At 37.4% G+C, this 26,508-nt stretch overlaps 1 protein-coding gene across 10 annotated transcripts in view; it reads left to right on the top strand.

Annotated features, from left to right (window-relative positions):
• The window catches only part of NPAS3 (neuronal PAS domain protein 3), an 865,390-nt gene that overhangs the window by 261,932 nt on the left and 576,950 nt on the right, over positions 1 to 26,508 (top strand). For 5 of the 10 annotated variants that reach the window (XM_086709953.1, XM_086709952.1, XM_086709951.1 and 2 more), the window contains 2 exons: positions 7,162 to 7,406; positions 7,518 to 7,568. In XM_086709953.1, coding sequence (XP_086566079.1) covers positions 7,162 to 7,406; positions 7,518 to 7,568 — 296 coding nt within the window. The remainder of the gene's footprint in view (positions 1 to 7,161; positions 7,407 to 7,517; positions 7,569 to 26,508) is intronic. The other 5 variants (XM_025919003.2, XM_086709956.1, XM_086709955.1 and 2 more) reach the window with 1 other exon arrangement.

The raw sequence follows: 26,508 nt of genomic DNA, 5'->3' as shown, positions 1-26,508 counted from the left end.
GAGCTATGTAGTGCATAATCCTACTAGATAATAGTTGTTTATGCATTTCTCAATTATATCGCCTTGTAAGAAAGCCAATATTTACAATCATGTGGAAAAATACTGAAAGATTTTTTTTTTCTTTGCAGTAGGTTGATTTGATTGACTTTGAACTCTATGTGATGCCAATGTGTGTTGGGCTGTTTTATTGAAAGTAATGAAAGAAGGGCAAGCAGTGTTTATAGAATCTTTACTTTTTCCCTGGGAATCCTCCTCATTCTGCTCATGTCAGGCCAGGAGTAGGTATTGGAGTCACTATAGATTTCACTGTTAACTATGACCAGAGATCTGACAAGTATGCAGGTGTTCAAAGGTTCATGAGTTAAAATGCTGAAACCTTTGATGAATTTTTGATGGCTGCATTTTTAATACAGGTCGACCTTCTTCTTTTGAGGCTGCATGCCAGATTAATTGATAAATAGTAGAAGTCTGGAGTGCTGGGTTCTCCTAAGCAAAACAAGTAGGAAAATCCATAAAAACCTGCCTTTCTGCCTTCTTAGAAGTACTTTTTAAAAAGGCAAAATTTAAAGTGGTTCTAACTCTATCCTTTCGCCTACTGTTAGAAGACCAAAACCTGCTGTGTTGTCTTATAGACACTGGTCATTGTATTCAAAAAGCTTACATGAAGGTGTTAAAATTGAAGCCTAGAGAAGATTTTCATGTAGGGATCATGTGAATCTATTGATAATGTTCATATCAGGAACTGTTCCACAAATACAATTATAAATTATATAAAAAGAAATGATAAAAATCTGGCTAGGAAGAATAGGAGAGGAAGAAACATTTGATTAAGTTGACTTACTTTTGTTGTTCCTCTGTGACAATTATTATTTTTGCTCCTTGTTATCCTCTGTAGATCTCCAGCTATATTATTTCCATAATCATCATAACTATTTCTGTGAAGTAGGAAATCAAAGTAATCAATTTTGCAAAGCTAAATTTGATAAGCCACAAAGGATAACTTACCTCTTTTAATTTAATGAGTCATCAAGTCCAAAGTTATCTGTTTTTTTTTCCGCCATGGACAAGTGGCCCAATAAATAATTGACATCTTTATCCAGTTCCGTGGCAGCTTTAGAGAGATTGCAAATACTGAGTCAATTTCATAATACTGGCTTTGTTATAATGGCAGTGCCTGTTCTTTAACTTTTTACTTTTTTTTTTTTTCAGTTGTTGTCTTTTGCTTGTTTTGTCTCCAGCAGAATTTGGTGATTTGGCCCTGCCCCCAGTATGGAAGCTAAAGCAGCAAATGCTGCTGGCACTTTGACATTTCCCCCAACTCACCCAGGCAATCTGGGTGAGCTCTCCATGGTCCTGGATTTGGGGTTTTGTTTGACATCAAGGAGAGCTTTTTAGATTTGTGAGATTTTGAAAGCTATTTTGAAAGATCGCCTTTCTCCCAGAGTACTCATAAAATTGTTTTGACTAATAAGGATCATTGAAATTTTGAAGTTTTTTTACTGAAATTCTCAGAATTCTCCTGAGTAATTCATTCTCTTAACTGTTTGGATATTCTTTTTTTTTTTTTTTTTTTTTTTTTTTTTTTAATAAGCATAGTTGCTTGTCTTGCAATTGAATGCCATTTTTTCTAGTTTAGTGAACTAAAAAAATGCTCACTTACGTCTTCTAGCAAAAAAAATCATTGATTTGTGAACCTTGAATCATTCATCAATGAAATACATATTTTACTTGAAAACTCATTAAATAAACCTGTGGTATACAGCTGATAGACTATAGGTATAAGGAAGACTATAGTGAAAAAGCAATATCTTTGCAATAAAGGAGTTATATTTTGCTTTAAGTATACAATGTGATATATCATAACCAGTGAGTAGAAATCCTACTGATGACACAGTGTGTACATTGTAAATGAGTGTTGTGGACCTCAAAGCATAGAACAATCAGTGTGAAGCAACTTTAGGTTTTATTTTAATATATCTTATATAGTAATACTGTGTGTCAGGTACCATTTAAGTATTTTACAATAATTAACCCATTTAGTTTAATTTCAACAAGAACCTTATGAAGCAAATAGTACTATCACCCCATTTCACAGATGAAAGAAACTGAGGCAGAAGATGAAGTAAATTGCTCAAGTTTACATAATCAGTTAAGTTATAGAACTGAGATTTAAATACAGGTACTCGGGTTCCATAATCCATGCATTTAAATTTCACCTCTACTTTTTGCTAGTGTGGAAGACATGCTGAGAGAGGCATCAAACAGAGCTTAAAGTGATAATCATGATCTGAGAAAACATGAAAGGAGTTTAGTAGGCAGTTTTAGGGTTGTCATCAAGGAAAAGTTAGGCCTTTGGTTGTATTCCCATTGGTTTGATTTCTACGGTCACTACATGGGAAATTACTAAGTGAAGGTCCTAAGTGGCAATAGAGAATGGAGTTCGAGAGGACAAATGAAAAAAGCCAACAGTTTAGAATTAGAGACACTGTAAGATGTATAAAGGAAGCCTGGTCAAATAAACTTATAAAGAATTATGGAGAGAGAAATACTATAGTAATGAGATGGGGCACTAGGATTCAAACAGTTGGGTTTTTTTCCTCTAGATAAGTTTTATGATAAAAAAGTTTCATGATTATTATGCTAATAGTTGTTGCTTAGATACTATTTACCACGTGACAGGCATTTTGTACTTTACATATATTGGCTCAATTACTCTCATGAATATTATGAAGTAGATAAAATTATCACATCCATTTTCCACAGGAGGAAATTGAGGCCTAAGGAGGTTGAGACACCTAGTGAAGGTTGACGACATGGTAGTTGTAAGTTGGTGCCAATACCCACAGTTTGGCAGTAGAACCCGCACTCCTAATCTCTGTGGTTTCCAAGAAAGTTTTCAGATGGGTTGACTATACTGTCAGCATTCCTAAATCTTTGCAACTTCTTAAAATTTTTCTTTGTTGTAAAACTCTCAAGTGGTCTCTGCCCCATTTAGAGTTCATAAACTATCTTAATTTGTAAAATCTAGAATTATCTAAGAGGTTCACTGATTCCTAGTTTCCATGGTAGTAAATGGTAAACTATCGTATGAGCCACTGCACTGGTCCAGGAGATTTGTTGGCCATCCTCATGTTGTAAAATAATAACATTGAGGCTCAGATTTGTTATTGAAAATCACAGTGCTTGTGAATGGCTAGGATGGGTCTTATAATTCCTTCATCAGGACTTTTGCCAGAAAACTTGCCAGGGAACTTAAAATATATGAGAGGATTTAAAAAATTACATTCAATAAGCATTGTCCTCTAAATCTTCATTACTAGTAATTTTTTGATGGCTTGTTACCTATGGTTAAAGGTGTATCTTCAGAAACATGGAAAATTTGTTGCCAAGCATTAAGCAGAAACATGCATTATGCCAACAGTGTTGTTTAGGAAAGTTAATTATGGTAACATCAATGACAATAAGAGTGGAGAGTCTAACTTTACAAGTTTTATAAGAGGAAATTCTAGATACTAGAGTATTATCCTTTTGTTTGGGTGAAGAAGCCCTTTGGAGAATCTGAAAATCATTTACTATCTTCCCCCAAATATATACACAGTTTGCAAAGGACTTCTAGATTTATAAATAAATAAATAAATAAATAAATAAATAAATAAATAAAACACGTGTGTGTATATATATATCTTCTGAAATTGCTGATTTTGTTGTTTGGTTTTTGGTAATTATTGGTGAGGATGATAAGATTGTCATCAAAGAGAACTGAAATTTTGATTTGCTGAGGATCAAGGAAGAGTCTCCTTTTCCAAAGTTACCCAAAGACTAGGTGGAAGAACATCAGAGCAGTGGGAAGTTTGGGAGTCATTTCTTGTTGATCTGAAGTTTAATCATTTTTTATATGGCACAGATTAGGATCATAATGTTATATTCATGATTTCCTGTCTTTCTTTGGTATTGTAGAAATACAACCATAATTTTTGGTTTAGAACAGAATGCAAACACATAGTTTATTTTACGTTTTAATGTAGTCTTTAATTCTATTTGAGAATTGCTTACAACTAAGCTGTACTTCCCAAAAGCAGGCATAAGATTAATCTACAGTCTGAGTCATTGTCTACACATCTTTAGCTTAATCTATTCTATCAACATCTCTATGACCTTTGTAATCCTTTGACTGCATTTTATTGCTGTTGCCCTTAAAGCCAATTACTACTTATTATAGATACAGTGCTGTCATTCTGAAAGACTTCTGAACTGTGAGGTCTGTATAATGAAAAACCCTTGTTATTAAGATTATGGCCAGGCCAGTTACTGGAGTAGGGTAACACAGAGTGTTTGAGTTAAAAAAAAAAAAAATTAAAAAAACACACAAAAAACCACAAAAAAAATGTGTAGGGGAGGAGAGGAGAAAAACAAGAAGGTGGGTCAGGAACACATGAAGTAAGTTTGGCTCAGTGGTATTTTAGATAAATCAAATATCAGAGGACAGTGTTTGGGCAAGCTTCTGAAGGCATTAATGTCCATGCATTCCCCTTTCTGGAGTGGAAATAAGAAGCCATTTGTCCTCTACCTTTGGAGTCCATTGAGTTGTTCCCCGTGATCTTGGTTTTTTCTTACCACCTACCCCCATAGAATTAGATTTTTTCCTTAAACTATTGCTAAGCCTATGCAATAATAGCAATTTCAGGATAATGGCCTCATGTTCTACTTGTTTCAGTCAAATAAAGAAATTCCTGGTATGAAAATTAGTCATGTTAATGAGATAACAGATGAGCCTATTAGTGATGCTTTGAGTGACATGTATAAAGGGAAAGTTACATAGAACATCCATGTAAAAGTGCCTTTCAAAATTGGCCTCCCAAATTCTTACCCAATTGTAAACTGCATCCCTCCTCATTTACTGACCAAATGACAGGTTTTATTAGGCTTGCATTATTTTTTAAAACTTTAATTGGTTAACATAAAATTAAAACATAACATAAAATTGGAAATGCCATTTAAAAATTGAGATTTTGTTCTCTAGAAACAACAATACTGGGAATCTGACGACAGCAGGTGCGCCCTCCTCCAGAGCAGCAGTCCACTGAGACTGTGTGTGCCTGAGCTGTTGTCCTCTCCTGCCCCACAGTTGCCATCAGGCCTCTTCACTCATTGACATTCGCTGCCTTAACCCCAGGGGCCCTTCAGTTTACAACCTCTGCTCTAGTGCTCCATCATAGTCACTTACTGAACAACAACAGTTGTAAGTTGAGCCCACCTTCTGGAGTACTGTTTGATTACAAGAACACAAAAAGAGCAAAGCGCTGAAGTTGAACCACTGCACTCCACAAGAGGTAGAGAAGACATCTCAAAAGACCTAGTTCTTTGGGCACAGCTGACCTAAGTGGTGTTAGATAGATTGCTTTTATTACATAAAGGGAGGGGCATGAATGGTTGTTTTGCCCAAAGATGTTAACCCAGATCCTGGGTATACTTACACTTTATCAGATTGTAAGGCATCTCTCACTTTATTTACACAATTTTCATGAAGCCAAAATTGCCAATTTATAAAATCATGTAAAGGGCAGCCACGATTTGGGGAAACAAGTGGCATGCCATGCTTTTCCCTTGTGAATTAGCAATGTTTCTCCCAGAGGTTATCACCTGAGACATTAAGGGACAAAGGTTTTCATTTGAGACTGCCGTGACTCTGAAAACGGTAGCGTTAACTTGTCTAGTTGTGAGAAATAGGTTGGTTAGCTAATGTAGAATATTTTATTAAGAGTGAAACTGGTGGGGTTGTTGGCTTAGTGAGTATTTGATCAGGGTGTGATGGCATTACTTAAATTATGTAGATGCTCAATAAGATATTCAGAGTGCAGTGAGTACAGTGTTTCTACCATGAACACCATCAGGTACGCTATAATGTAATATGAAATGTTCTTGTCCATATTATACTAATGGATATTGGAGCTACACTGCTGAACTCATTTTGATCTATTGCTCTGGTCTTGCTTCCTTGCTTGTTTCTCTCTTTCTGGTTATTTTATAACGGGAAACCAGAAAGCTAGGTTCAAAGATTCAAAATGCCTTTGGAGTTCAATGAAATGGATACTTACAAATGATTTTAATAGTACCTTGATACTGTAAATATTGCCCAATTACTTATCATCAGGGTCTTATTTTGATTTGATTTCTTGTCAGACACAAAACAGAGCCATTCAGAACAGGTGGAATTCTGTCAGATGCTCAAACACAACTTCAGTTGTGCCAGATTCTGCCCTCAGCACTGTGAGCAAACTTCAAACAGAAATGCACATGAATAGTTAAAGGAAAATGCTGGATCCCACCTGTTGCCTTTTCTGTGAAGTAATATGTCTATAATGTTTATAAATTTTAATAACCCATACAGGGCTTTATCTTTCAACATTAAATTTATATTATCTTAAAGTTTGACTTCTCCAGGCGATGCATTTTATTCTTGAGTATTTTAGAGAATCTATCCATCTACTAATGTGTACTCATTCATAAAGAATTAAAGTTTTCTCTTATCAACCAATTATCAACATATTTATTAAGTATATTGAAATCTTCATTTTCAGTGTGATGTTTTCTATATCTGACTTAAGATCATGATCCTTATTGAGGGCTAGAGGCACATAAACACACTTCATAGAATCAACAAATAAAACGTTGATGTTTACCCTTTGTTCCCCATGATGATAATTGAAGTAAAGGTGCTTTTGGTACCTTAAAATCTCACAGTGATAACAATTAAATGAACAAAATCATTAGCCTGAGAATAAATATATGAATACTAGCCTCATCTTTTCTGCTGCTTATAGCTGATAACACCAAGTATTACCTGTAAATCTTATGTCTTAGAAACAAAGAATGTATCTCAATGCATGGCCAATTAAAGGGAAAAACCTAACAAGCAAGCTATTGTTATTACTGCCTGTAAGTTTATTTGTTGTTATTACTGCATGTAAGTTTAAATCCAGAGGTAGAATTTTTGGTTTTAGTGAACGTTGTATAGAAATCATTTTATTACGGCCCTTGGATTTGAAAGAAGATTTTGGTAGATTTTTGCTGGGGGGAGGAAGGAAATGAAAAGGAAACAATTTCTACCTGATGTCAGAAGCACACGTTTTAAATGGCACTTTTTCACTCCTTTGATTTCAGTTTACAAGCATTGAGAAAGGAGAAATCCCGAGATGCTGCTCGCTCCCGCCGGGGAAAAGAAAATTTTGAGTTCTATGAATTGGCCAAGTTGTTGCCTCTTCCTGCAGCCATCACTAGCCAGCTTGACAAGGCATCCATCATTCGACTTACAATTAGCTATCTGAAAATGAGGGACTTTGCTAACCAAGGGGACCCTCCGTGGAACTTGCGAATGGAAGGCCCTCCACCTAACACATCAGTAAAAGGTAAGTTTTAAGCCCCTGTTTGTTCTGGAATATGGTGGTCGATAGGTGTCTCTAAGATGAAATGTTTACCATCATCCTTTCTTCTTTTCCTGCATATCAAATCCTTTAAAGGGATACAAATGTGGAAATCTGAACTCTGCATGAGAAAGACACCATGTGAAGGTGAAATAAACCTCTTCTATTTCTTTTTTATTTTCAAAACGTCTGTCAGCCTAAATATTCTATCACTTGAAGCAAGGCTTCAGAGAAAGGAGAATGAAATGACTTACATTAAAATGCTTCTTGGGTTCAATTTGCGTTATGCTAATTCATGCAAATTATTACTGATGGGTGGAGTACAAGAATATTTGTTAAAGGGTGGAACTAATGTCTTCTGTCTTTAGTAACCAAAGAAAGGAAGGAAGCTGAGCCCAACTGTAGTAGGCATTTTGAGTAATGATTTTATTGACTAATAAAACAAATAATTCATGTTAATGTTTCAAGTTGCCATACATAATGCCCAAGATTTGTAAATCTAAACCTATGTTTGTCCTCCCGATCCTTGGTGCAGTCACTCTTAAAACTCACTAATGAAAGATGTTAGGCCTTCATTCTGATATGCAAGAGAGGTATTTCTTACGTGTTAGTGAAACTTCTAGTAATTTATAGCATGTTTAGCATGTGAATATGCATGCGTATCTTTATTGATGTATATGTGATATTGGCCATTGATTCTCTGTCTTAAACGATGTGTTATTCAAGGCTTAGGACTTAAGGGATCTGCTAGTTTCTTGTGCTCTAACCTTGTCTCTAGACCCTTGGTGGGCATAAGCTGGATAATTGGGAAAATTGTGGGCAACTCTGGGAGAGGAATTAGGTTCTTTTGTTAAGTGATGACACCTTAACAGTGACCTTTGAAGTCCCTGTGCTCATGGCTTTTGTACGAAAGGGTTCTAATAGGGAGCCCTGACCTCTTAGAGGATACATATTAAAATGAAGGATCCAAAGCAATGACTATTTACAATTGTGTGCTTAGAAGTGTCATCATATGTGTGTCCATACATGTGTGAATCTGGTTATATCTCTGCCATTGGTACTTGCAATGTTTCTTACGCTTACGAGAGAAGGAAAATCAGAATTTAAATTCTAGATGCTGTTTTCCTCTAGAGCAGGGCAAATATTTTCTGTAATGACTATATAGGAAATATATAGGCTTAGGCTTTGAGGGGCTCTGAACTGTGCCACAGTAGCACAAACTCAGCCATAGACAATATGTAAACAGCAGGGTGTGGCTGTGCTCTAATAAAACCATGCGTAACAAAATAGGCAGCTGCCCCCAGATTTGGCCCACAAGCCATAGTTTACAGATTATCTCTCTAGAGTGTAAGAATGGCATTCAGAAGCTGAGAACATAGAACAGAGTTAGCTGTCAAGGGCTGGATGTCAGTGTAACATAGCACAGTATGGATAAACTAAGGCACATTCATGCTGTCCCTTTTCAGCCCTTCTCACCTTAAAAATGTAGATGTCAACTTGGTAATATATCAATCTGTGTTCCAGATGCTAAAGTTGTGGCAAATTTTCCCAAGCTGAAGATGTGAATATAATCTTAGTAAATATACTGTATCCATAAGAGTTTATTCATTAGACTGCCTTCATGTTTATTCCAAATCATACAAGATGAAAGGGTAGGTGCAACAGGGTAGAAGTCACAGAATGTACAAAATACATCCTTATTCTTCGCTTTGAAATGGACTGATTAAGGGACTGAACTTGTATGAGGTGGTTTAGCACAGTTATCTTTTTATTACCACTTCTTCATTTATTTTGAGAGAGAAATAGCTACTGAGTGGGAGAAGGGGGGGGAGGGAGGGATGGGGAGGAGAGAGAGAGAGAGAGAGAGAGAGAGAGAGAGAGAGAATCCCAAGCAGGCTTCACACTGCTGGCGCAGAGCCCAATGTCAAGCTCGAACTCAGGAGCTGTGAGATCATAACCTGAGCTGAAATGAAGAGTTGGTTATTTAACCAACTGAGCCATCCAGGCACACCTCCATTTTTCTCTTTTTTAAAGGAGCTGGCAGTTTATAGGCTGCCTTGGTAGTGGTGGTTACCAAAGTAAAAGTGGTTCCATGGTTTGTCCATTATTCTGCAACGTGATACTTTTATTTTATTTTATTTTTTTAAATTTTTTTTTTCAACGTTTATTTATTTTTGGGACAGAGAGAGACCGAGCATGAACGGGGGAGGGGCAGAGAGAGAGGGAGACACAGAATCGGAAACAGGCTCCAGGCTCTGAGCCATCAGCCCAGAGCCTGACGCGGGGCTCGAACTCCCGGACCGCGAGATCGTGACCTGGCTGAAGTCGGACGCTTAACCGACTGCACCACCCAGGCGCCCCTATTTTTTTAAATTTTAATGTTTATTTTTGAGACAGAGAGAGACAAAGCTCAAGTGGGGGAGGGGCAGAGAGAGAGGGAGGCACAGAATCTGAAGCATGCTCCAGGCTCCACGCTGTCAGCACAGAACTCCATAAGGGGCACAAACTCATGGACCACGAGATCATGACCTGAGCGGAAGTTGGAGGCTAACTGACTGAGCCACCCTGGCACCCTCCCCTTGCTTACTTTTGGAATCATGACCTTGTAGAGATGCAAAATTACAGCTCATGTAAAACCATGCCCTCATATATAGACCAGGGAAATGATACAGAAACAGTTTACAGTTAAGTAGTAGCAGATCTTAAGCTAGATTCCACTGTTTCACCTTTCTGTCTAGTGCTCTATCACATCATATCATTTCTAGAAATTTTATTTGATTTGCATCCCCTTTATCAAGCATGCCAGGTGAGAATTCTCTCAGCTTCTGACTGTGACTGATCATTCATTTTTACTTTATGGACTTCAGTCAGTTAAACTCTAAACTACTTATGATCAAGATGGATAAAAAACAATAAAATATGGTCTCTGCTCTTGTGGGCATTTCAGTCTATGAAAGGACATACTGATGTCAAGGAGAAAAATGGGGAGGTTAGGGTGGATATTTAAGAGTCTGGAAGGAGATAACAGATTTTATTATTTTGCGAATTCCATCCAGATAATGGCAGAACATCCAATTCGGTACATGTGTACTCCCACTATCAGTAAACTGATGATAGTGAAGGTGTAAAGCATAGTGACTCTATCCAGTTGACGCTGGCTCTCAAAAGTTGCTAGGAATGCAGTGGACACTTTCTGTGAATTGGTTCTCCTGTACAGTATGTGTATATTTTATTGCTCTACTCTCATTCTTTAATGCAAACCTGTTACTCATTCTGATCAAACATTCATGAAACAACATCAAAAGAAATTCATTTTAATTTATTAAGGTCTTCTGTGTTGTGCCCTTGAAGAAGTTCATGTGGATAAACAAGCTTATATAAATAGCCTGCAGCATCATGTGAAGTGCAGTTCATAATCCAACAATAAAACGATAGACATTAGACTTGGTGCTTCTCCAAGCAGTCTCTTGAATAAACCTAAAGGCGTTTGGAAATTTATATGAAAAGTACTTACACGATGTAGGCAATGTTTTTTTTTTTTTTAATGTGATGAGTTGTTCCTGTTAATAATTAAATTTCAAAGCTTAAATTTAAATTTGTCCCACACAACTATATAGAAATTTAATCATTTTAATTTACTGCTTCAGAAAGGTCCTTCACTCTGCCCTGTATTCATCACATCTTTTCTTAAATGTCTATAAAGGTTGATGAGTTTGTTTTGTGATGCCCATTCTGTATAGATTATTACAAGTTATGCTTGCAGAAAGAACACTCAGGTGACAGTGTGTAATATGTCCTGAGTCAATTACTTCATGGAAATGATATGTTAAGCAATTGGAAGGTAACAGATAGTTTTTTCCATGATTTTAGAAATATCTGTATTGTTATAATACAGATCAAATCTACAATGAACATTATGCATTATTCAAGAAATGACCAGGCATTCTCAGCAGTGTTTCAGCTAAATAACTGATGATTGTAACCTTTAAAGAAATCTCATTGTGGTGACTGTTGGTAAATCACTTCTCCATTCATAGTAATCTCTATTTAGAGGCTATCTAGAAACCATTACATCTTTTATTAATCTTAAAAGCAATAGCTGCTGATTTGACATTTGCTAAAACTAGATAAATTTTCTGTCTTTTTAATATCACAGACTTCAGTCAATTTTCGGTGTGTGTCTGCTACAACTCTATTAATCCAGGAATATTTACCACTGTAAGCATAAGTCTTACTTCAATTTGAACATGGCAGCTTTTAAACAACAATTTGTGTATGTGTGTGACAGGCGACAATGCTCAAATATGTAAAATAGAAGACATTTTTAGCCTTCGGAAGGAAATGGTTGAAAAATACTGCAAGACAACTGGTGATTGAAATTGACTGAACACATTACGGAAGAACTTTACTATTTTCATAGTAAATTTCATATGTACTATAAATTTCATACTACATTTCATATATTACTATTTCATAGTAATTTTCATATTTCATATTTTCTTCACTATTTCGGGCACTTACTGTGAGTTAAGTGGTGGATATTTCTGAGAGGAGAGGCCTGCAGGTCCTTATTTAAGGAATACGTGATCTGTCCTTAGCCAAAGACCAGACTGTTACTTTTGCAATCATGTTTAAGGGTTCGGTTTGAAACAGACATGTGTAGCCGCTGAGTCTGTGACATCCTTCAGAGTAACTCTGAACTACTACAATACTGGTTGTTCCCAAAACTTAGAACTATTTTTCTAAAATGCTATCTGTTTCCATAGAAGGTAGAGAATCCAAGACTGAGGGATTGTTCGTCTTGGTCTAAGCAGCTCCGAAAGGTCTTCTAGTTCCTGTTCAGGCATTTTACTGTGTACAGACACGTGTACTTCGACCAACTGACATTCATACTCGGGGGCAAGTGTCCTATTCCTCATTATTGAAAAAAAATGTGAAATGCGATTTCTTAGAATCAGGGTATAGCATGTACATCAGCCTGTGGTGCTCTTTATTATTACACAGGAAAATGGTAGTGCCCAGACTGAACCCTTAGGTTCTGAACAGAAGCTTCCAGTAGGGGTAGGAGAGCAGGAGACAAGATAGAGACTGGCTTCTTGCGTGGTTCCTATTCTCGCCTCCACCACCTTCAGTAGACTGGGGGCCCATCTCCCTGCTTTAGTCTCGAGTTTCAGTCACCTCAGTCCAAAGGTGCCAACCAAAAGCTGAGCTGCCAGTGTTCACTCTTGTTTATTCTGGTAGCAAGTGCCAGGTTTTGCTAGTACATGGCAGTATGATGTGATATAATTGCCTTTTCTTAGGTATGCTTCTGGAAACTTTTTCATTACATATTGCTCTCCTTTCTAGTGGAGGGAATACTTCTGAAGGAAGTTCATTTAAGAACTAAGCTTTTACTGTATTTTCATCATCATAGGACAGGCATTGTTTATATCGCCATGCTTTCCTAGGATTCTCATCTCTGAAACTGGGCACGAAGGGCTTTCTGACAAATGAGGGCTTAGTGATGGCAGAGGAAGTCTCTGAGACTATAATTTTGTGCAGATTCCCATTTTTTTTTCAGGAGAAGCTTTGCTATCTGCGGAGGGGGGCTCTGGTCCACCTTCAGAATGAAGCATGCAAAAGCACTGATGGTTTCTTCACACGTGCCACTGTCAGAGTTCAGTCACCGTTACCTTCAGTGCACCTGGCACTGTTGGGCATCCAGAATTACCCTCCGCTCCAAACGCTGATTCCGCGGAAGCCTCTTTGTGAGAGTGATGACTGAGAATGTGTGCATACTCAGGCGTCCTAGTCCGTCATCGCCAGGGCAACAAGCAGTCCGAATGTCACAGTGGCACGCCACAAAGCTTGTATTCCTCTTGTTGCTGTGGTTCATTCCGGAGGTTGGCAGATTTAGGCTGAGCTTAGCCGGGTGGTTTACTTCGTGCCACAGCTCTGGCTGTGCTCAGGGTTCAGCTCTGGTCTGCCCCCTGTCAGGGGACAGCAGAGATTTGGGAGAGGTTCTTGTCATGGTGATGGCAAAGGTGTCAGAGGGATGAGCCAAATCATAACACCTCTTTTACAGAATGTTTTGGCGGACACCTCTGGAAATGTGGTTAAAAGAGTGTACGTGTACTTCTGCATCCCACATCGGGATTCAGCGGTCTGCCCCTCTATATGCCGTCGTCATCTTTTTCCCCAGCAGTACCGAATACCTCAGACCGTACGTTTGTGCCTTTGTACATCCTATCATCTAACCAGAATGCCCTTTTCCTTCTTGTCGTTTTACCGAACTCTTGTTCACCTTTGAAAACGCAGCTCACCTGTCACTTTGTTAGGTAAATCTTCTCTCCCTCCCCAGAACAGTAGTCTTTGGTCCTAATAGGTTACGGTGACAGTCTTCTCTTGCTTTACTATCCATTCATAATCCTTTTCTTATGATCCTTGTCTCTCTATGCAGACTGTGAGCTACTTGAGGGAACAGTCTGGGTTTTATACATGTCTTTATCTCCATTTACAGTACCCAGGAAAGTGCGTATTTAACCGAGTTTTTATTTTTAATTTTTGTTTATTTACTTGTTTTTGAGAGAGGGAGAGAAATCACATAAGCAGGGGAGAGGCAGAGAGAGAGGGAGAGACAGAATCCCAAGCAGGCTCTGCCCTGGCAGCACAGAGCCCCATGTGGGGCTCTATCCCATGACAGTGAGAGCGTGACCTGAGCTGAAATCCAGAGTTGGACACTGAACCAACTGAGCCGCCCAGGTGCCCCAACCATGTGTTTAAATTAAATTATTTAGTACCAAGTCATATCTTGGTATTGCTATTAGTGAGCAGAATAATGCTCATGGAAAATGTGGGTGGATCTAAGTCATAAGCTAGGATGAAGAAAGAAGAGAGTGAAGAAAGAAAAGACTGAAAGGAAGAAAAATGGAGGGAGAATGATGGGAATAGCGTGAAACCAAGGGGGGAAATACAGTGGATAGAGTAGGAGCTAGGAGGTTGGTACCCCTTGCCTGGGATCGGCTGCCTTCCCTTGCCAACTTGTTTCTCTCATGTAATGTACAAGCTGTGGAATTGACACTTAAAAACAATATTCTTAAGAAACCCATGTCTTGGGTATATAAATTCAAGTTCGTTCGACCAGTATCTGAGTACTTTCGCTTGGTAAGTCCTCTGACTCCTTTGCTGGTAATGTGGGGGCATATAATAGAGAAGGTATAAGGCAGAGTCCTGTCCTTGGAGGTATTTACCATTTATTGAGAAATAAATAAAACTAAATAAACCACATGACCTGGGTTACAAAGGCCTCTCTAGACCTCAGTTTCTCATTTGAATTTCCTTTTTGTGAATTTTCTGGTCTGGATGATTACTGACTGTCTAATCCCAAACCCCAATTTCTGAGAAAGGATTTAGTAATTATTGTCTTAAATTAGACTCTCCTGAGAGTCAGGTTTTTTTGAAGCTGTTGATTAATAATTTCAAAAGCCACATGCTCTAACTCTTCGTGTTCTGCTAATATTTCTGTTTTCCTTCTCCCTCCCTCCCTCTCTGTCTCTGTCTCTCTCTCTCTTTAAATTTATTTACTTTGAGAGAGAGAAAGAGAGTGCACACTTAAGCTGGGGAGGGGCAGAGAGAGGAGGAGAGAAAGAATGCCAAGCAGGCTCCATACTGTTAGTGCAGAGCCTGATGCAGGACTTGATGCATGGCTCGAACTCAAAAACTGTGAGAACATGACCTGAGCTGAAATCCAGAGTCAAACTCTTAACCGACTGAGCCACCCAGGCATCCCCTTCTTTCTCTTTTACTTTATTTTCCTTTACATGAAGGTATCATGTCTCCCTGGTGTCTTGGGTTCAAAAAGGTATGACATAGTTCCTTCTCTTAAAAGATTTTGTCTGTTGAGTATCAAGATTTGCATACATGCAATCATTATAAATAAAAAAGAGGACAATTGTGCAGCGCACAATGAAGTTTTAAATTAAATAAGCCAAGCACCAAATATATGATATGAGTAAAATACAAATCTAAAACTTGATATATTTTTTATTTGCTTTTTACTCTTAGCAGAATTGTAGGGGACATACTTAGATTCCATATCACATTCAACTTATTTTAAGAAGTCTAGCGGTTCTTGGTAATGTGATATTTTAGTCATGGCATTGCCTTATACTACGTTGTACTTAGTTATTTGGGATTTGGAAGTGTATGTGCCCTGTTTTTAGGGCTGGGCTTCCCTAACATGTTTTTGTTAGCCTATCACCTCTTGCAAAGCACAGTATAAGTTTCAGTACTCTGCAGATACCAATATTTCATGGGTATAGCAAAGGAGGAGTCACCTCTGACTGCTTTATATGATTGAAATTGTACTGTGGCTTTAATTTTCAGAAACAGCTTTCTAGATACTGTGCATAACTCTTGGCTGTGCCTTAATAAACATATGGTGACCTCCACCTGTAAAACTAATGTGGCTTTGAATACTGATTGACTGCAGCTTTTCGCATCCTTTCTGGGTCCATAATATGTCAGTGAATGTCAGAGGCTGGGCAGGAGAAAGCCAAAAGAATTTGGGGTTTAAAGATCATACAGATCATCTGTTTCAATCCTCCTACACTTGTGTTTAGAAAACTGATAGAGAACGTTAGTGATATAAACAAAGTCAGTAACAAACTTGGCGCTAGGATTTGGACCCCTGGAATTCCAATTCAGTGCATCTTCTTCCATAATAAAGAGCATATCTTTCTCAGTTAAGCACATGTTAGCAGCTGTCCTTCGATATCCTCTTTCCCCATTATACATGAACATATATGCACATATATGGCCCATGTGTCGAGACCAGCCCTTTTTAGATCAAATGCTATTATATTGCAATTCACAAAGCATTTTGAGGCCTTTCAAAGGCAAAGGTGTTATAATTGAATGGAAACAAATCCTTAATAAGGCATTAAATGCTAAAATTAAGGGAGACTGTGTGAGGGTGTATTGGAACTCTCTGCACTCACTTTGCAGCTATTCTATAAATCTAAAATAATTCCAAAATGAAAAGATTACTTTTTTTAGAAATGCACCATAATTTACTCTAATGCCAGAAATGTAAGAAAACCAAAACTCTACCCAAATGGAAACTTGTTCTCTCCCAGTTTCCTGCCTCTTCAACTGGTCACTGTTGAGTTCTCACAGGCTCACCCTTCTCCAGGGCTTCATTAATGGTTGTCTTGTTTAAGAAATGTGATTAACCGACAACTACAATATCAATCAGGATATGGAAGAAAGAAAATTGATTGAACCGTTTACACAGTTTGCTTAAAAAGTTTATAAATGACTGATTCCCATCAATAAGGAGTCACATGAGCACAGTTTTACGCTCTGGTTTTTCTCCCTCCTTTCTTCAGTGAAAGTTATTATGAGTGTTAACACTGTCTAGTCTTCACACTCTGCTCAAAGATCATCCAAAAGGGGAAGTTAGAAAGCCAAGACAAAAACTAGTTAACGGACTCTAGGACAGGGGTCAGTAAGCTCTTTCTGTGACGGACCAGATAGTAAATAATTTAGCCCCTATGGGCCGTGAGGTCTCTGCTGCAGCTACTCCAGTCCACTGTTAGAGTGCAAGGGCAGCCACAGGCCGTCCGTAACCGACTCAGTACACCTGTATTTCAATAAAACTTTATTTGTGAATGTTGAATTCTAATTTTGGCATATCATGAAATCTTGAGTTTTTTTTTTTTAATTATTTAAAATGCTTTTCTGTTCTAAGTTTATGGGCTGTATAGAGACAGGTAACAGGCTGGATCTGACCTGTATGCTGTAGTTTGCCAGGCCCTTTGAAGAGCTTTAGAACTGGAAGGGACCTAGGTACTTTTTGTAGAACCCATGGTGGTGAGCATTGTACTGCTAATTGTAAAGGGTTGAAACTTGGATTTGTTTGAAAAGTGTATTGATGACAATGAATGCTGGTAACATGCTTTATGAAACATTTTTGGATTTGTTTTTGTCATCTTCAGAGCTAATATGTGCACGTATAATCCTCTTCCTATGATAGCCAGCATAACTGAATTGTATGCCAGCCAGTGGTGTAATATTTAACAGTTTTCTGGGTTTCCGTGCATGTGTATTGTTTTGTGTATAGTGTGCATTGCTGAAAAACTGTAAAGTCATGCTAAGTCATTGGCTTAGCCTGGCTTTTTGTTTTGCTTGCTTTTTCAGTTTAATGTAGTAAATGATCCAAGCTGGGGCTATGCAGAGTCTCCTATAGATGAAGGATCTTATTAAAAAAAGAAACACGATTAAAACTTTGTCTACATGGGACTGTTGCTCAGCCATTTTGACTTACCTAATCAAACAACTGGTCAGTTCGGTTAAATAATTGTTCTGATTGATTTCCCTACGTAATTTGTTAAGTGTTTTACTGATTCAAATGAAGGCTTGAGGCATGATCTGGCTACAGGAATCATTAGAAATAAGAAATTGGGGATTTGTGTATAAGAAATCCAACGTTATGAACATTAGAATGAGTAAGATTGGTAAAGCTGAATTAGGTTCAATTCTGCCTACAAATAACTACCTCCAAAACCATGTGTACATGAAGTGGAAAAATTGGGTTGCACTGTATAGTATAGTTTAATTTTCCCCACTTACTAATGTGAACGTGTTACTGAAGTACTAAAATGCAGTCATGAGGAAATACTGCTGTGGTCTTCTGCCATTGTCCCTTGAGACTGTCAATCACTGGGTGTTGAGCGAGTGCTCAAAGTGCTCCCCACTCACACTAGTGGAGGAAATGAAAATTTGGGAGATTATAGTCCTCACTTCCCAAAGCACTACAGAGACTTAAAAATATATTTTTCAGTAATGTTTTGTAATTAAAGCACATCGCTCCAATATAATTTTACAGTTTGGGAAATAAGGCCGTGTTGAATATCGGCACTGATGATGAAAACAGACTGTGTACACAGTTTGGCTTTTATATAAATACTTTAAAATATTGGCTTTCTTCAATAAAAATAGATGAATAGTATCCAGGTTTTTACAAGAATTTTAGCATAAAAGCAAAATTGCTATCATTTTTATTTTGAAAAGAGACATGAAGATCACATAACAAAATGTGTAAAATGCCGTATGTTCTAGAGAGCTGTGATAGAAAACGGGGATGTAGACGCAGGTAAGCCTCACAATGGGCGTATGCAGGACCTTGAGTAAAGGGGTTCAGTGATGTTTTCTTGGTTGACACCTGACCAAACGTGCCCTTCATTGTCTTTCCTATGGACCCTGAGCTCCCAAAGTTGCAGAAAAATCTGTATCAAGGTGTTCAGCCTGTGCTGTCGTGTGATGTACATCTAGCAAGCAATCAGACTGTGCCTTCTTGTTGTGACTCACTACGTTTTTTGCCACACAAACATCTGCTGGAAAAGTTTATAGAACTTAGAGAAAGGAACTCTTCTAGGGAGTTCTGACAACCTATAGTAAAGGTACTTTGCATGGAAGCGAGGCCAGTGGAACCAGCAAAATGTGTGAATACAATGGAAACTGATCATCTCAGTCATTTTAATGTGTCTTCAGAGTCTTCTAATAGGAAGCTCTTGGGCAATGCAGTTGGACAAATTTTTGTGACTGTTAACGAGTAACATTTCTTTGGCCTCAGTTTGCCTAGAAAATGGCATAGCTTGGCCTGAGAATTCAGCTGGTCTTATACTGCAGTAAGCCTACATTTCATTGTGAGGCTTAAGTTTACACAGAAACTACCAAAGGCATGTTTCGATTCCTTTTTAGGACTTTTATCATGTTAAAGGTAACTTGTGTTTTTGTTGTTTTTTGTTTGGTGAGATTGTATTTCTGAAATTATGTTAATCAGGGAGAAGAGATATCAACATGCGGCATTTATTTTGAATACATTTTGTGATTCTAGCTTGTCAAAGTCTTCACCTTGTGTCCTGTAACAAAGCAGAGGAAATTTAGAGTGTTTCGTAAAATACTCAGGTGGTTTGGGGGCTATTAAGGCAACTTAGTGTTAAGTTAGTGCTTAAAATAATGAGATCTAAAAGTTGATTAGGTAAATTTTTAATATGTATATATTTCATTGAGATGAAAAGACAAAAACATTCTTAAAATAGGTTGTATCTTAAATGAAAGGCTGATTTATTGAAACAATGGATATAATGGATACTTCCCTCAGAATGTTGGTTTTATAATCTTCTATAAATCCTTAGGTTTTAGGGTAACATTTTTTTTTGGTTGTCATTAGAGATCAGGAATCATCCTATTTCTCTTCCACCATACTCACCAATTCCTGCTGTAAGTATTTGAGTGCTTATTACATTGCAAGTTTCATTAGGCTGTGTGTGGAATGCAAAGCGGGGCGGGGGGGGAAACTGAACCCTCTTGGAGTTTATAATCTAGCAGGAGTGACGCACATGCTCACAAAACAAGGTAAGATGTTATCGTGTTGAAAGAGGTTAAAGCAAAGTGTTGGATAATCTGTTATGCATAAATACAGTTACAGCTGTAAACATGGTGACATTTAATGAGAATTGTGGTCGCTGAGATATCAAGTAAGCTTAGGAAGCTTTTTCTTTACAGAAGAGTGTTTTAAACAATACCCAAGTACCCACCCATGAATGCCTGTGTATATTGCTCTTAGCTGACCATAATTCCAACCAACCAAGAGCATGAATCACAGACCATACCTAGAAAGCAAGAACTTAGTCAAATATGATCTTCTAGTATCTTTTCTCTAATATCTTAGCATTTTCTAGAGATGGAAGGAAGGCTGGAATGAGGTATGTTTTTAAAAATCACAATCCTAATGTATGTAGTAAATAGAAAATCGCTCAGCATCTGAGGCATGAATATAGAAAGGGTCAGATCAGATGAGAAGCTGCATCCTGGGAACCTCTTAGTAGAATGGCCAAAGCTCAAGCATACCACTGGGACAGTGATGGGAGTGTCAATTGTTTACTTTGGCTCCTGGCTCTCACACATTCCCCTAAAGCCTATAATTGGGAGGGAAGACTAGACGGCATGGAAGAAAATGTTTTGTACTTTCATTTAAATTAGCACAAAGGGAGGGAACAGTTTTGCTTCACATGTGAAGTCAGTCATTTCTTGGGTTGCTAGCTCAATGTTTTAGCAGAACAGCTGTTCAGTACAATGTGGCTTTCTACAAGCAATATTTCTACTGCTAGAAAAGTGGCAGTCTGCCAAAGAGAGTGCCCAGACCAACCCCTAAACAAAAAAAATCTTTTGTCAACGACTCTAATAATTTGTACAATTCAGGAAAGGGGGGTTGCACGGTCTTTGCAGATGTGCATTTATGATGCTATTTTTAAGCAGAGCAGCATGGAAGAATAGATTCATAAGACTCATAAGTTGATCATTCATTTTAAGCATTTGGCTTCTGCTCCTTCTAAAATTTCACTCTGTGGAAACAACACACAGCCAGGCTTGAAACGAGGTAAGGGAGGGTGTGACAGCAAGATGAAATCCTTCATTTCCAAGCCTGTGATGCTTGCTCAAAACCAAGAAGCTCTAGGGTGTTTTCTTCTCCCACTAAGGAAATAAATGTGGTTTTTCTGATCTCTCGCAGAAGAAACTTGCTATCCTTCAGCATTTAAGGGAAATAAACTCTTAATGAGCCTGCATTCTTTTACAGCAGTCCATTCTCTGAAAATGAGTTTAAGTGCTGAAGGAAATGCCAGAAGCATTTACGCAACCAGCACCAAATTAATGCGTGTTAATTCTCTGTAGTTTACCATCACAGCCGCTGTGCAGTTTTTCTGGTGTGAAACTGGGTTTAGTCTCAGATGTGTCCTCTGCATTCTGGTTGCCAGACTCCACAGTGGTGAACTCGTCTGGCTTTGACTCTGGTGACGGAGTTAAGACCATTTTTATAAATTACAGTTTCCTGGGAAAGAACCCTCAAACTTCTCTTAACAGCAGAAGATCAAATCTGATATAATCCCTATCTTGTATTTTTTATGCAGTCATATACTTGATATTTACGTAAGAGGGAATTAGACTGATCTATTAAAATATGAAATCCTATATTAAAAATGACATAAAATTAATACAGACTCCTTCAGTAAAGGTGATTACAGAGCATAGACCACCATAGAACGTTCATTGACTAGATCAACCACTTCCTCTGATTTTGAGACTTGGGATCTTTGGTAGTGTTGTTTTCTTTTTTAAAAATTCAATCTTTTCATAGCCCATATAGGTATAAAAATGGTCAGTTTAGTGAAGTTGCATGTATTACTATACTGTGAGTATTTTGATGCACTTCGAGTGCAATCCACCTGTATTATGCTGTCCCCTCAAATTTTAACATTTGAGTATACTAATGTGAAAGGACTAATCATGATGATGGGATATTACTAAAAGAGCTTATTTTGCTCTACTAATGAATGTTTATTTTTAAAATTATTCAGGTGAACTGTGTCATCATACTTCAAGTTTTTACTCAAGTGTTTTTACATGTTGCCTGAGTTTAGTAAGGATTTACAGTGACAATTAAAATTATATATTTAGATGTGACCCCAATGGAGGGGTACTGCCCTTTGTGAAGTGACAAGTCCCAGACAAATGGTTACTAACATGTCCTTTTACAAGTTAACAAAATCACTTTTTTTTTTTCATATTAGAGAACTTCTTTAGGTAGAGAATTTCTGTGGCAGTTCCTATTGTGCAAAAAACTAAGTTCTTTCAATAAAGCCAGTGATGATTCCCCAAAATAGATATTTTACATTCATGTTTTCAATTTTTAAGTTTCCTCAAAAAAACAAAATGGAAATATAAAAAATAAATTTGACCCGTGTCTCATGGTAGTATATTTACAGAACATATTGGTAGGAACATAATTATCCATGCTACATTCCTTTGGTTTACTCAGGCCAGGTATTACTTTAATGGCATAAAGAGTCCACACTTTTTTTGATGTGCAGTTATGAAGATGTATGATCATTTTTTACGCTTATGCATGATCTTTTCCAAAGATCAGAGAAACAGTCATTATTGTGTACAGAGGCATTTTCTGGTATGAGTTGGATACAAAAACATGAGGAGATATTATAAATCCATGATCACATTTCATATTTATAAAACTTCATGAGATGAGATCATTTTTCCTTCTGCACGTACAGTCTTTTTAATTACCCCTGCTCTCTTTGTGCAAAAGATACATAAGTAAGAAAAAGGGATGTTGAGAGATGGTTTCTTAAAGTGAATGTAGATGCTTTGTGTACTGTGCCGTTGTACCAAATGAGTCATTTAGTTTGGCCCATAATTTATACAGGTGGCTCAGGAGGCCCAGATCGATTCGTAATAGTCTCTTTACAAAAAACAAGAAAGACTAAAAATAATATTCTATAAATTTATGTCACGATTCATAAAACTCCTCTAGAAACAATTAGTATGCTTTTAATAATCATACTCAACATGCAGTAAACATTCAGTTCCTTCCACTAGACTTCACTCTATTCCTAGCTAACTCACTTGACCAAAGTGGACTCAGGGAGTAAGCTTGTGAATGCCAGAGGAACTCATCCCCACCACAGAGCATGTTCTGGTGGGGTAAGAAGTGACCTGTCTGCACTCAAACACTTCTTCACTTGGAGCTATGTGTAAGATGAAACCATATTTGGAGGTTATCATTTCATAGCACACTAATTTTTTTTTCCATGTTTTTTCACAATGACATTAGCCTATGAAGCAGTGGGACTGCTTGCCCAGTGTCAGGTTTATAATCCCCTGCTCTCATTAGCTCTCTGCTGAACTCTTTGTCGTCTTCTGCATTCATCTCTTTTGAATTATGTCTTTGGCAAGCCTCACCCTTGGTGTGATTAATTAAAGTTGATATGTTACTGTATTCTGAGTTCTCAAACTTGGTTCCACAGTCACCTCTTTGCTACCTTCTACTTCTGGTATTCTTTTTCCATTGTCTTTTTTTCCTCCCCATCTAAACTATCCGTATGAGGTACTACGTTTCACGATCTTGTTCAGAGCAAAACTGTGAAACATCGGTAACATTCTAGGTAATGATTAAAGTAGTGTTCATAAGAGCAGCCAGTCCAAAAAAGATATTTCAGTACAGGTGTCTCGGGGATTTTAATATTTCACTTTGCTCTGTAGGACACGTCATACTGGACAGTGGATTTAGGGGCTGAAGAAAACTCCCCATTTCCTGTGTGCCGCTTATACTCCACACGTGCAACCTTATATCCACATTGATGGTATGCTATGGATCTCTGCTGCTAATGTTAGTCACCTGATTTGCAGAGAACTAGAACTAATAACCTTTTCAAATGTTATCAAATTATGGCAAATCCTAGACCAATCAAATTACTTAAGTGATCATTGATCATTTATTTGATATTTTAATTTTGACTGAGTCTACCTCAAGGACTTCTTGATATTTCCATTAGTTTTGGTAGGACGACAAATGCCAAACAGTAACATAGCTCATAAATTTCACCAACAACGAACTCAGAATGCTGTAAATTAGCTTTATTTAAAATGACCTAAAAGCAATGAATGGCCTTTAGCATAATTACAGACCTAGCAGACACAGTGGAAATCAGGGGGGAAAGCACCTAAATGATTAAGAAGTACGTGTGACTATGTTATAAGTCTTTTTGGGGTGTGAAGGGATCCGATTCGATTTCTCAGTAGTGAAGGAGACAGAAGCTCTCACTTTTAGGTCGCCTTGCAGTTTAGGTTGCTAATGATTCCATTTTAATGTCACCGTTTAGTTTCATACTGATCATTTATACTGACAAAAAGGAAGAAAAGAAAACAAGGAACCTGTCATCAATCATTCATTTAATCAAGTACCAAAGTAGATAAATAAACATACTGAGTTAATTATTCTTCTGTATGTAGTGATTGACAATAAAGTTAATTTATGCCTATTTTAACCCTTTGATATTTTGTGCCATTAGGAATAATAGCATTAGCAGTTGTAGAAAGGACTTGGGGGTGACCCTTTTTCCCCTAAAGTGTCTTAAGAAAATTCAGTCTTCATACTTAAGGTATGCATTCACTGGAAATCTCTTTCGCTCAAGAGTTGAGGTTATTTGCATCTAAGCATATTAACTCCATGCTACCAAATAGAATGAAAAACAATTATGGTAGTTTGCCTCCTTTGTCGTATTCCTGTTCAGACTCTCAATGAAGACCTTTTTTCTTGGCAACCTGCATTTTTAATGTGTAAAAGAATTTGTCACCAGATACAAATATGCTATAAATTCAAAGGTGTGTTGGATACGGCACTAATGGAAAAGAAGTCTTAGTGATAGCAGAACACTAACATGATATATTTGAGTTAAAAGAGTTTTTGAAAGTTCTAAAAACCTGTTTTTGGTTGGTCTGCATTTTTCTCCACTCTACCAGAGAATGTTTTTTCTGGTGGCTATTGTTATTAAAAAATCAATAATTACTTTTATTAGACTTCGTGCAAACAGGAGTATTCTTGAGGTGAGTGGATAGTGAAATTAAATTGTCTAAATATTTCCTCTGGAATCTTTTTCTAGCATTCCTATCTAAGTCAGTCTGCAGAAAAGAAACAGGGAAGTAAGAAGCAAACTTCATGCATATATTTGGGGTTGAAAACAGGAGTTTAATTGTTGATGAAAATTGTGCAAAATTTGAGGCTCAAACTGTGGGTGCCTCTATGATTAGAGATAAGTTTCTTCTAGATGTGTTTTATTAAATGGCTTTTCCCTTGGCAGTTTTCACATTTAGTGTAGCTGAATTCTACCCACTCACCATTTTAAATTGCCCAGCTCTCATATTGGCTTCAGTTCTAACAAGCTACAACTGGAATTGGGGAGAGTTGGTGGGCAAGATACCTGGGACTGAGTGATGGCCAGACCAGAGCACATTCCACACAGATGCCGCGCTTTGTGTCTACTATTCTTTGAGCCAAAGGTTGGGGGTGGGGGAGAAGCTTTGCATATCTTGGCTTGGCCTGTTGAGGAAATGATCAGGGTTAGTATCAGTCGTAAAATCTACAATCATAAGAGCAAGTTACAGTAGATTTCGAGCTTGTGTCACTGTTACCAGATTGCCATTTTTGGTTCTTGATTGCTCATGTTGGAATTTGTTTTCTATAAACATTCGGCTTAAGTAAGCGGTTTTGCTCAGAAGCCTTTCTGACCACCAGAAGAGACAAACTATTGTAGTTTGACCTTTAATGGCAAAGTAAAATTTGGAAAATACAGAAAATGTAAACCTTTAGCTATAAACTAAATAAAACAACATATAGAAAAGAATTCACTTCATCAAATCGATAAGTAAATGGAGAACTGTTCATCAGTAATGAAATCTGTTTTAAAAAATAAAGATTGTCCACATTTCTTAAGTTCAAAGTACTTACATATTTGATGAATGAATCTACCTTCTCACCACCATTCCTGCCATGGATACCTCTAAACTTTATTAATTTCTGTGTAAATGTGTTAAAGGGAAACCTTCTTATTCTTTTTTGTTTGGCCTTTGTTTGGCCTCCTTTTACCTGCGTTACATTAATTAAGCAGCGGTATGAATGAAGAGTGGGAATTTGTGGCCTTTTTGTTCACAGAAATAATGGTTAATCTCTTCAGCTTTGTCCAGTTTATGACTTTGCTTTTTCATTCACTTCACAATCTGCAGCTAGCAAGTTAAGCATAATACAGCTTGTAATCACTGTCGTAACAGTAAAATCAACAACTCTGTTTTCCTTCATTGAACAACCTTTGAAAGTTCTTTTCTGACTTACATTTGAGACCATAAAAACTGAGGGGACAAGATCCCAAAGAATCTCTAAGTAGATGGTAGAGAGATGTACATCTGTATGACCAAGTACAAACATAGTTTTAAAAGGAAACATTTGACTTTGAACTGAAGTATTTGGTCAAAATCTCCTTTGATTTAGTTCATGAGGAAATAAATTTTAAATCTGGATTTCTGATCATTCTTAGAAATGCGACCAAGTGAATCTTTTAGGCACAAGTATATCTTCTTTTTTAAAAAAAAATATTATTTATTGTCAAGTTGGCTAATATACAGTATACATATACTCTTGGTTTTGGGGATAGATTCCTGTGATTCATCGCTTACATACAACACCCACTGCTCATCC

Source organism: Puma concolor, chromosome B3 (assembly GCF_028749965.1).
Source record: "Puma concolor isolate L17-30 chromosome B3, mPumCon1.1.hap2, whole genome shotgun sequence".
Lineage (NCBI taxonomy): Eukaryota > Metazoa > Chordata > Mammalia > Carnivora > Felidae > Puma > Puma concolor.
The sequence above is the reverse complement of the archived record's forward strand: the minus strand, read 5'-3'. Positions and strand labels throughout refer to the sequence as shown.